Here is a 12333-nt window from a genome sequence, read left to right as displayed (position 1 = left end):
TTTTTTTAAGTGTGAAACTGGAAGGCCAATAGCAAAATACTATTTTCGGTAAACTTGTACTTTTGTTTTGTCCTTATTAATAGGAATGTAATGGACCTTTGGGATCTAAAGTACTTACATTATTATTACCTTTGTTGTTAAAAAGCTGACCTTAAGCAGTAAAGTATTTAAGTGAAGCCATTAAGGGCTTTATTTTAAGCCAGCATTTAGCTTATTCAAAGTAGTTTCCTGAAGATGTCAGAATTTGTTCTTTCAATATAAAGCAAATATTCAAAGGTAATAATAGATTACATTTAATATGTAAATCTACTATACAGGTTGTATTAATACCATCATTTTCAGTATCTGTAAATAAATCCTGGCCTAGATGTGGTGTCTCACACCTGTAAAGGATTACTTGAGCCCAGGAGTTATAGACTAGCCTGGGCAACATAATGAGACCTTGTCTCTACAAATAATCAAAATAATAAAAAGATTGTGATACACAGTTAGTAATCTCAGGGTTTTTCCACATATATCTAAAATTTAGGCTGCCCTTATTTCTCTCTTAGTTCAGCAATTTTCCTGCAGAATGTTGTTTGGCATTTGATGTTCTGTTTACCATGGCTTAGCTTTGTTTTCTGATTATTTTACAGTTATTTCCTGATTGCCAGCTGAAAAGATTAACTAAAGGTTTATATACAATTCCTTTAAATGTTATTTTTCTTTTAAGAAAGTTTATCATGGTTCATGCATGTGAATATTAAAAGTACAATTGTACAATTGTTAGTGTGGTGTGGGTGGATACTTTAGAAGTTTTTTGAGTATTATTTGTCACTGGGTACTTAAACATAATATGTTAAGTACTGCCTGGAGATGCAAAGGAATTTTAGAATTCAAAGCTAATATTCATCAAGCAAGTCTTGTAGGTCTTTGATATATTCATGTACGTCTCATGATCACATACTTCTCATGAATCTCTAAGGTTGGTGCTATTGTCCCTATATTACACTAGGGTAGCAGGCGTACTGGTTAGGTAATGCTAACATGCCAAGATGACCCAGCTAATAGGCCATAAACTATAGCTGACTACTTTTAAAGTATGTAATCTTCAGCTTCAGCTTCAAAACCAGTTTTCATTAGTTAAACAATCATTTAAATCCTGGGACTCCTCTCTAAAGTAAATGTGGCTTGCTGCTTGGTTTCTTCTGTGATATATCTTGGCATTGTGAAACCTTTTCTTCGTTTTCTTTATAATTTGATTCTTGGAGTAAAAATCAAGTAGCCACTACAATTACTCTTGCCCATTTTTATGCTCTTTTTGAGAGGCCATCATAGCATAGTAGACACAGGCGTAGACTCTGAAGCCAAATTGCCTGTGTTTGAATCTTGGCTTTGCCCCTTAGCTATGTAAACTAACCTCTGTGCCTTAGTCTCCTAATTTGTATGTGGGATAATAAATGTATCTACCTCAAAGGGTGGTTAGGAGGATTCAGAGTTAACATACAGTGTGCAAAATCTCAGAGCATTATCACAGTGGAAGCACATATGTAAGTGTTAGCTATTATAACTCTGTACTCTAAACCTCTGCTTTATAATTTCTGGTGATCACAGGTTTATTGATAAAGTCTGTTCTAATGCTCTTAACCCTTAAATTCTTTTAGCCAGCATTTATAATGCCAGACTCACATAAAACAGTGAAAATGTGGTGGTATGTAATATTAAATTTATGGTGTGATTATAAAATGTTAGGAATATGCTCAGAAGAATGTTTACAGGCAGTTTTGAATACTCACCTTGAGTCGTAAGGCACACTGTTAAAACTAAGTTGTAAGTATCAGTGAATATATATATCTACACACCAATGTATATAGCTATCCATACTGACTCAGTCTTTTTACCCTAGTCTGCTGGACCTAGTACTTCTTTTTGCTCTAGTTATCATGCAGCGTGGTGACAATGCGTATCATTAAGTGTTAACTTGATCTGTAAATTGTATTTTAGAGACTGTACTTTAACTTGTTTTAAATAATGTCTCTGCTTTTCCTTTCTTAATCTATGAAATGTCAGCATACCAAAGTATTTATGAATCTTTGTTAAAACTTTAATAAATCCTCATACATCACAATACATAAATATAACCTATTAGACTTTAAGGATGTTGAATGACTCACAGAACACAATTAATTCCTAAGCATTTTCTTTTACATCCTAATTGTCTAGTTTTAATTTTACCACTGTATTCTGACCAAGGTTCTTAAGTGATAGAACATCTTTTGAGATAAATGAGGTGCTTTTTCTATAGCCATCAGTTTACTGTAATAAATCCAAGTTTATTCTTTCAGTTTAAATGAAGTGTTTTTATGACCCCAAATATAGTCTGTTTTGGTGAATGCTCCATCTGCACTTGAAGAGGAGATATATTCTGTTTTGGAGAGTGTTCAGTAAATATCAATTCGATCCAGTTGGCTGACAGTGATGTTCAGGTCTATATTCTTGCTGATTTTCTGTATATATACTAGTTTCATTACTAAGAGAAGGGTGTTAAAAATCCCTAATTAATTGTAATTGTGCATTAGTTTGTCTCTTTCTCCTTTCAGTTGTTTTTGCTTCATGTATTTTGAAGCTGTTTCTGGGTGCATATGAATTTAGGATTCTTATGTCTTCTCAGTGAACTGGATCTTTCATCATTAGGAAATTGTCTGATATTGATGGCCACTTTAGCTTTCTTTTGTTTGTTTACGGTCTTTTTACCATTCTTTTAACCTACCTATACCATTTGAATTGCGATTCCTGTAGATAACATATAGTTGGGCTATTTTTTTTTCCTGAGTCTGTCTTTTCATTGATGTGGTTAGACCATTTACAGTTCATGTTAATTATCAACGTGTTTGGGTTTACGTCTACTATCTTATATGCTTTCTGTTTTTTCCTTGGTTTTTTGTGCCTCTGTTTCCTCTTTACCACCTATTAGGCTATCTAAACATTTTGAAGTATTCCACTGTAAATTATCTATTGTGACATTGATTATTACCTCTTTGTATAGATGTTCTGGTGGTTATTCTAGGATTAAGTGTTCTTAATTCATAAATATCTAAGAGTGAGCATTTCTTTTTTCAACTACTATACTCTCACCTGTTGCCAGCTTCTCATATAAATGTTGTAAATGCTCTCTTTTAGGTAGCTCAGCTTCTGGAGTTGAGGGAATTTCAAAATCAGAGGAGCTCTGTGAATTTGCATTTGTGCTAAGAGTTAGCAAACTATTTTCCTCAGGTATGTGTTTCCTACCACTTATAATAGTTGGCTCTCCAACATTAGGAACTGTAGTTACATCTGGATTTCTACTTTTTAAGTCAGAGTAAGTATCCTTTGGGCAAAGTACATTTTCTTCCATATGAGAGGCAGGAATATTCTCTTTGATTCTTGATCTACTGCCACCTTTGTCCACCGAGGTAATATCCCCACTGTTTCTCTCTTGGGAAGATAACAAAACAGTATCAGATTGGCTGTCCCAACCTTGACTTCCTTGTTCTGTTATGTGTGTTGACTGAGAAGAATTCTGGGAGGAGATGTGGGTTGAGTCTCCATCAGAGTCACTGAAAAGCTTTGGTGATTGGGATCCCCCTGCCTCTGTAGAGGAAGGGAAGTTTTCTAAACTCTCATCTGTGATTTCATCATTTCTTTTAAAGAATACTTCCCACTGTGGTACATCCCCAGCAGCTTTTTGCTGATCAAGTGTTACAGAGTACAGATCTCCTTGCAATGACGTTGGGATGTCTAATTCTTCACTTTCACTGTTGGATTCTTCACAATCTACAAAGTTTGCCAAAAGAGAGCTTTGTGTATTCTCTGCTTTGCAGAATCCTGTGTTTTGTCTCAGTTTTTCAGACTGGTTTTCGGATGCTGCAGTCACTGAAAATACCTCAGGGTGAAAAGATGGCTGGTATGGAATCTTGTGCCTTAAAGGTACTGGCAGAGGGTCATCAAAAAGATCATCATCTTCTTCTGTGGGACAAACAAAACATGTTTATAGGAAATAAGGCAAAGGAAGCCAATTTGTGCTTTCAATAAAAAATCCATTTTGTAGCATTTACTGACATTTTTCATTGGAATTGCAAAGAATAGGGAAATCACTCAAAGACAAATTTAAATGTCCCTTAGACTTGGGATATTCTGAGCAATTTAACTACCATCCTTCAACTTTATATAATGCTAGACTATCAGTTGAGAGTATAGATGAATCATTCTCAAACCTGGCTGATCATTACAGTCACATTGAAAGCTGTTGGAAAGAATACAGCTTTCTGTAGTTCATTCCAGACTTACTAAATCCCATAAGAAGGCAGGACCAAATAATTTGATTTTTGTTTTTTTTTTTAATTTTGACTTGGGGTCTCACTCTCACCCAGACTAGAGTGCAGTGGCATGATCATGGCTCACCACAGCCTCAGATTACTGGTATCAAGCAATCCTCCCTTCTCAGCCTCCTGAGTAGCTGGCAATACAGGTGCATGCCACCGTACCTGGATAATTTTATTTTTTGTAGAGATGCAATCTCGCTGTGTTGCCCAGGCTGGTCTCTCGAACTCCTGGGCTCAGGCAGCCCTGCTTCAGCCTTTCAAAGTGCTGGGATTACAGGCCTGAGCCACCATGCTCAGCCTTGTTTTGTTTTTTTAAGGTATGCAACTGATTCTGTTCATCAGCCAGGTTTGTAAAACATCCAAAAGAGAGGTTTGCAAACCCTGTGTACTCTGTAAATAGTAAATGCTCAGTGGGTTGGCCAATTTAGTAAAAAGACAAGTTGATTTTTTTTCCTAATGTTTTCCTTCTATAAGCATTTTATTGATCCCTACTGCACAGGGCTGTGATAGATACTTGGGGAACACATGCAGGCTAAGTCAAATTTAGCCAAACTATGGAATAAGCTACATTGAGTGTCAAGAACTAAAAGTCAACAGAATTCATTTTTCTGATTTTTAAGCATGCTGTATCAACAAATAGTAAACCCAGTCCACTTAAATTCTTTTTTGGGGGGGGGGTTTATGGTAGAGACGAGGCCTCACCATGTTGCCCAGGCCGGTCTCGAACCTGCGGGCTCAGGCAATCCTTTCACCTCTGCCTCCCAAAGTGCTGGGATTACATGCTTGAGCCACCTTACCCGGCCCACTTAAATTCTTAAAATGGAGAAACCTTATGTATAGGATGATATTCTCATAAATGGACATATAAAATTTCCACAAATTAAAATGTGAAGACATGGAATTGGAGGAAAGACAAATATTTTTCCTGCTTTCTAATGGCACCTAATCTAGAAAAAGAATTAAATGCCCATGAGAATACTGTGCATGACAACTTCTGGTTCTATTGCTGAATCTGGTGTTAAATTACAACAACCTATTTCTTAAAAAGATAACTCCTTTTCAAATCATAAAGGATGCAGCTAAATGTTGCATTTTTTAAAGCCACTAAAATAATGAACCATAGAGACCATTATCCAGCTTCTTTTTTAACCAATGAGGAGACATGCCCAGAGAAAGAGGTGTGCCACTGCATAGGCCCAACCTGTTGTTTAAGTCCAGTGTTCTATTAGCGTTTGTAATTGATCTTACCTTCCCTAAAGGACTTAAGTGACTAAGATGTCTAGCTTCTGTATTTGGAGTCATCCTAATGTCCAGGATATGGCTTTATTTTAAGCCATATTTGTTTTAGCTCCTCCACTGGTATGCCAAAGTTATCTTTTTATGAAATGTTTTTATATTTTCTCTAAGTTGGATAGTTCTGTGTTCTGGATCAGTGACTTATACCAGTATCATGGTACATTTCAACTGTACAATCCTCCTTATGTCAAAACATTTTTACATCTCATGTATATGTATCTGAAAAACAAGTAAAATTTTTCTGCTCTTAGAGTTTACTCTCTAACATTATGTACTTTCTTTGTTATGACCACATAGCATTTTACAACTATGAAAATGAAAAGGAATATAATAGAAAATGTCACAGTAAATAATAAAAGTGTTGAGATCCTTGAGAATTTACACAAAATGATAATAAAAACACCTAAACTCAATGAAAAAAGGGACAAACGTCAAATGATTTCTAGGTACTTTGCACCGTCGTGCATTGTTGACATCCTTAAACATTTGTTCAATCATACTGAAAAGCAACTAGGTAATATTAAGTGCCTTCATTTCTACAATATAGGCCCAAAGTAAGTGATATAAAATAGACATGTACAATGTTTATTACATTATTTATAAATCTGAAAAGTTCAAAATAACCTAAATGTATAACAGATTGAATATACCATTATATAGTCATAATGAAAAACATGCAACCATTTAATTGATCTTTGCAGAACACCACAAGAAAAAATTTCCAATAAAATGTTTGAAGTGAAAAAAATACATATGTATGTGTATATATATAAAAGTGATCTAAGCTGCTTTTCACCCTGTATGGCACCTATACAGTCTTACACTTGTTACATTACCAGGATACTTTCACCCTCTCCTTGCCTGGACTCCCCCAAGTATCCTTCCTGTCCCCCACTGCCCTGGGCCCTACTCTAAGGACTGCAATCCACCTTTCCCAATCCAGTTAAAAGAGTCTTGTGAACAGAAGTTTAGAACATTGCTCCAGCACTACAGTTACTATTTGTCTCATTGACTGGTTCCTATAACATGTTGTTTTTTAAACATTTTTAACATCACCTCTCTGAGTCTTGTGAATATATACATGAATAGAAAAAAACAAATATAATGCTAATAGAAAAAATTTAGATTTATATGGTTCTGTGTAGCTTTCTATTTTCTCAGTTATTTACAGTGAGTACATTTGTAAGAGGAACAAAACAGTAATTTTATAAAAGTGGTCTATGGGGATTTTAATACTGGTAAACTTTTAAGATATATAAAGGTAAAACATCATAGAGTACAAAGAGCTTCTTAAAAGAGGCTAAGAAGAATGGTTTCAAAATTGCCTGTCAGATTTTGAGACAAGAACACATCTTAAAGCAACTGGTTTAACACTAGTTATATGTTGACACTGACTTGATTCAACAAAACATTTTCAAAACTAAAAGATCTGAAAGTCTGGTCAAGAAATTTGTAGAAATCACCACAGAGATTTTTAAAGCACACTCACAGGACAGACTAATACTTGTAAAGTCAATGACATATATGGACTACATTAAATATTACAATGACACCTGTTGTTTACATCTAAAGAGAGTAACACTAAAGGGTCGTTTAAAGATCTATATCTGTACTAATATAAGGAAAGCTATAAAAATTATTGCAGTAATACACATATTAGTCAAGAATAAAAAGCCTAAGGAATCTAGAAGGAACAAAATCAAAGCTAAAAAAAATAGCGTCAGCCAGGCTCGGTGGCTCAGCCTGTAATCCCGTGCTTTGGGAAGCCGAGGTGAGTGGATTGCCTGAGCCCACGGGTTCGCAACCCGCCTGGGCAACTTGGTGAGACCTCATCTCTACAATAAATAAAAAAAATTAGCCGGGCGTGGTAGCACATGCCTGTAGTTCCAGCTGCTTGGAAGGCTGAGCCTGAAGGATTGCCGGAGCCCAGCAGGTTGAGGCTGCGGTGGCTGGGAGCGTGCCACTGCACTCCAGTCTGAGCAACAGAGTGAGACTCCAACTCAAAAAAAAAATTTAAAAACGTCAATTAAAAAAGAAAGCTTAAACAAGTGGCCTGACCTAAAAAGACATTTATCATCAAAACAAGTGTGATGATGGGGATGCATAAAATGTAAAAAGTTCAAACAAAGAAAGGACTTGTGCTTCCAGGTAAGATGGAATAACAGGGACTAGCTTGAACTTCTCACCTGAAACAACTAAAGCCAAAATACAAAAGACAGTAGCTGCCAAGAAAGTGGACTTGAAGCAACAAGAGAAAATGACATGTGAGAAATGGGAAACAGATAAGCTCTGTGATTACCCAGCTCACCGGTGACAGATTCCAGTCGCGAAGGGGACATCCAGGTAGAGCCCATCTACCTGAGTTGAGATGAAACTGGGAGTCATGGAGTCAAGGTGGCTGGAGTTTACAGAGCAGAGAACTGGGGAGGAGAGCACTGCACAAAGAGCTCTGAAGAGCTGCAGAGGCCCAACCCCCACCTCGGTGTTCCGGCACACTGAGTAACACATGCTTGCAAGGAAACTACCTGTAGCCAAAGGAAGATTCAAAAGAAAAGGCCAGGCACAGAGATTCATGCCTGCAATCCCAGCACTTTGGGAGGCCGAAGTGGGGAGGATTGCTTGAGCCAGGAGTTCACGACCAACCTAGGCAATATAGCAAGACCTCATCTCTGCCAAAAAAAAAAAAAAAAATTAAAAATTAGGCGTAGGGGTGCACTTGTAGTCAGAACTACTGAGGAGACTGAGAGAGAAGGATCAGCTGTACCCAGAGGGCAAGGCTGCAGTGAGCTGTGATAATGTGACAGAGTGAGACCCCAACTCAAAAGGAAAAGGAATCAGTGCCCTGAACTCACAAATTGCCAGGAGTAGTGCCTGTTCTCGACAGCCAGAGTGGAAAACCACAATCCATGGCCATTTGCAGGAGAACCAAAAAGGGCCTTGCCTGAGTAATGGGGAAAGTTAGCCATACGCTAAATGTTCCTCTGGTCCTGCCGAACAAAAAAAGGATCAAACTGTAAAAATGTTTGTCACAAGTCAAAACAAAGTTCAATAACATTTTCAGAAATCCAAAATTATGTAGGACCTAACAAAGTAAAATTCCAGATGTATGCCATGCCCCCCCCAAAAAATACCAGACTCAAATGACAAAACAAGGGAGTCAATTTTTGTGATCCTGGATCAAGCAATGATAGATATGACACCAAAGCATAAGGAATAAAAAAAGCAGACAAACTGGACTTAAAACCTGTAAATTCTAAAAGAAGAAAGGAAAAAGACAAGCTGTAAACTGGGGGAAAATATTTGCTAGTCATATCTGAAAACACAGACTATATTAACTCTTACAACTCAATAAAAAGATCAATACAATTAAAGGCAAAGGGTTTGAATATACATTTCACCAAAGAAGTCACATAAATGCCAATGAGGACATAAAAGAAGCTAAACACAAATCAAAACCTCAATGAGAGCCAGATGCAGTGACTGGAACCTATAATCCCAGCTACTCTGAAGGTAAGAGGATTGCTGAAGGCCAGAAGTCCAAGACTAGCCTGGTGTCATAGCAAGACCCCCAACTCTAAAAAAAAAAATGAGCCAAGCATGGTGGAGGCTGAGACAGGAATATCACTTGAGCCCAGGAGTTTGAGGCTGCAATGAGCTATAATCAGGTCACTATACTTTAAAAAACAAAAAAAGCCTGAGCCCGTGGGCTTGAGACCCGCCTGGGCAACTTGGCGAGACCTCATCTCTACAATAAATCAAAAAATCAGCTGGATGTGGTAGCGCGCGCCTGTAGTTCCAGCTACCTGAAAGACAGGTGGAAGGATTGCTGGAGCCCAGCAGGTCGAGGCTGTGGTGGCCAGGAGTGGCCACCACACTCCAGTCTGGGCAACAGAGTGAGACTACAAAACAAAACAAAACAAATTACAATGAGATACTACTGTATGCCCACTAGAGTGGTATAATTAATATACAAATTGTTAATATGTAAAGGAATTAAAATCTTCATATATTGCTGGTAGGGATGTAAAATTATGTGATCGGTTTGGGAAATTTTGGCAGTTAGTTAAAACAGATAAACCAGATACTATGAACTGAATGTGTCCCCTCAAAATTCATATGTTGAAGCCCTAGCCCCCAGTGTGGCTGTTATCTAGAAATGGTGTCTCTAAGGAAGTAACTAAGGTTAAATGGAGTCATAAGGGACAGAACTTTGCTCTGTTAGGATTAGTGTCCTTATAAGAAGGGAACTTGTTCCCTCCTTCACCCCATACACATGCACTGAGAAAAGACGTGGCCAGGCTGGGTGGCTCAGCCTGTAATCCCAGCACTGGGAGGCCAAGGCAAGTGGAATGCCTAAGCCCACGGGTTCGAGACCAGCCCGGGAAACTTGGCAAAACCTGCTCTCTATAATAATACAAAAATTAGCTGGGTGCGGTAGTGTGTACCTGTAGTTCTGGCTACTTGGAAGGCTGAGGCAGAAGGATCACCGGAGCCCAGCAGGTCGACGCTGGGGTGGCCGTGAGTGTGCCACTGCACTCCAGCCTGGGTGACGGAGTGAGACTCTTTAATTTAAAAAAAAATGGCCATGTAAGTATAAAAGAAATGGCAACCATCTACAAGCCCCAAGAAGAGGCCTCAGAATGAAACTTAGCATCTTGATCTTGGACCTCTAGCCTCCAGAACTGTGAGAAATTTCTGTTAAACCACCTAGTCTGTGATATTTTGTTATGACAGCCCAAGCAGACTAAGACTCAAAAGTTCTAAGTATCTTCTCCTAAGTACCCAAGACAAATAAAAACATATTCACATAAAGACTTGTATTTTTTTTTTTTTTGGAGTCGGGGTCTCACTTTGTTGCCCAGGCTAGAGTGCAATGGCATGTTGATGGCTCATTGCAGCCTCAATCTCTTGGGTCCAAGTGATCCTCCTGCCTTAGTCTCCCAAGTAGCTCCCAACTAACTGGAGCTACACGCACACATGACCATGCCTGGCTAATTTTTTTATTTTTTATTTTGCGGAGACAAGGTCTCACTATGTTGCCCAGGCTTGTACATGAATTTCCATAAAATTATTTATAGCAATCCAAATGTTCATCAATTGGTGAGCGGATAAATAAAATGTGGTATACCTATACAGTGGAATATTGGTTGGCACAGCAATGGAAAAAGGGATGACATAGCATGGGTGAACCTTGAAAACATTAAGTGAAAGAGGCTAGGCATGAAAGGATGTGTGTTTCACTTACATAAAATGTCCAGAAAAGACAAATCTATAGAGACAAACCACACATTAGTGGTTGCCTAAGACTGAGAGTGGTAATGGGGTGACTAGAAGTGGGCATAAAGCTTCTCTTTCAGGTGCTAGAACTGCTCTGAAATTATATTGTGGTGAGTTTTGCACAACTCTGTTAAAACTAACAATCATGGAATGTTCACCTTAAGAATGAGATTTCTGGTATATAAATTGTACTTCAATATAGCTTTAAAATAATTGACAGTTTAAAGCAAAAAAAATAGTAATGTATTGTGGAATTTATAACATAGAAGTAAAACATAACTACAAAGACTGGGAGGGGAGAAATGGAAATATACTATTAAAAGGTTTTTATGCCATACTTGAAGTAATATAATATTTATATTTTCACTGTTATAGGTTAAAGGTGTATATAATTGGTCTTCTATATCTGTGAGTTCCACATTACAGATTTGACTGACAAAAATTTTTAAAAACAATACAACTATTTACAGAGCATTTCCATTGTATTAGTTATTATAAGTAATCTAGAGATGATAGAAAGTATATAGGATGGTGTGCATAGGTTAGATGCAAGTAATACACTTTTTTATATGACTTGAGCATCTGCAAGTTTTGGTATTCTTAGGGGGTCCTGGAACCAATCCCCCTTGGATACCAAGGGACAACTGTACTGTAAGCCACTAAAATAATAAATCAAGGAGGTACAGCCTGTAAGGCAACAAGAGATGAAATAGAATCTATTGGTATTCACTTGGTCGAAAAAGAAGTAAAGAACAAAAGCATCCAGAAATCCAGACACATATGGTCAACTGGTCTCTGACAGACGTGGCAAGACTACACAGTGGACAAAGGATGGTCTCTTCAAAAAATATTGTTGGTAAAACAAGATACGCTCATAGTGAAGGATGAATTTGGACTTTTATCTCACATCATGTATAAAAATAAAAATGGATTAAAGACTTAAATGTAAGAACTGAATTTGTAAGACTATTAGAAGAAAATATAAGGAAAAAGCTCTTTGACATTGGTCTGAGCAATGATTTCTTTTGATATGACCCCAGAGCTCAGGCAACAAATGCAAAAAGAGACCAATGCTATTGCATTATGTAAGGCTTCTACATACCAAAGGAAACAACAGTAAAGAGAATCTACCAAGTGGGAGTTTATATTTGTAAGCCACACATCTGATACGGGGTTAATAAAATATATCTGGAATCCTATTAATGAATGGACAAATGTTACTAATTATCAGAGAAATGCAAATGAAAGTGTGATAAGGTATGTCCTACCTGTTTGAATGGCTATTACCCAAAGATATTGGAAAGGATGTGGAGAAAACGGAACTCTTGTACACTACAGATGGGAATGTAAATTGGTACAACTATTATGGAAAACAGTATAGAACTTCCCCCCCAAAATTAAAAATAGAACTATCATATGA

At 37.4% G+C, this 12333-nt stretch overlaps 1 protein-coding gene across 1 annotated transcript in view; it reads right to left on the bottom strand.

Moving 5' to 3' along the window:
• Window positions 1-2663: 2663 nt before the first annotated feature.
• DCLRE1C (DNA cross-link repair 1C) overlaps window positions 2664-12333 on the bottom strand; it is a 36717-nt gene continuing 27047 nt past the window's right edge. The window contains 2 exon segments of the mRNA XM_021716169.1: window positions 2664-3097; window positions 3100-3984. Coding sequence (XP_021571844.1) covers window positions 2988-3097; window positions 3100-3984 — 995 coding nt within the window. The 3' untranslated portion in view covers window positions 2664-2987.

The sequence above is a fragment of the Carlito syrichta genome, unplaced genomic scaffold, assembly GCF_000164805.1.
Source record: "Carlito syrichta isolate Samal-C Ts95f unplaced genomic scaffold, Tarsius_syrichta-2.0.1 Scaffold308224, whole genome shotgun sequence".
Classification (NCBI taxonomy): Eukaryota; Metazoa; Chordata; class Mammalia; order Primates; family Tarsiidae; genus Carlito; species Carlito syrichta.
This window is presented reverse-complemented; position numbering and strand designations above follow the sequence as displayed.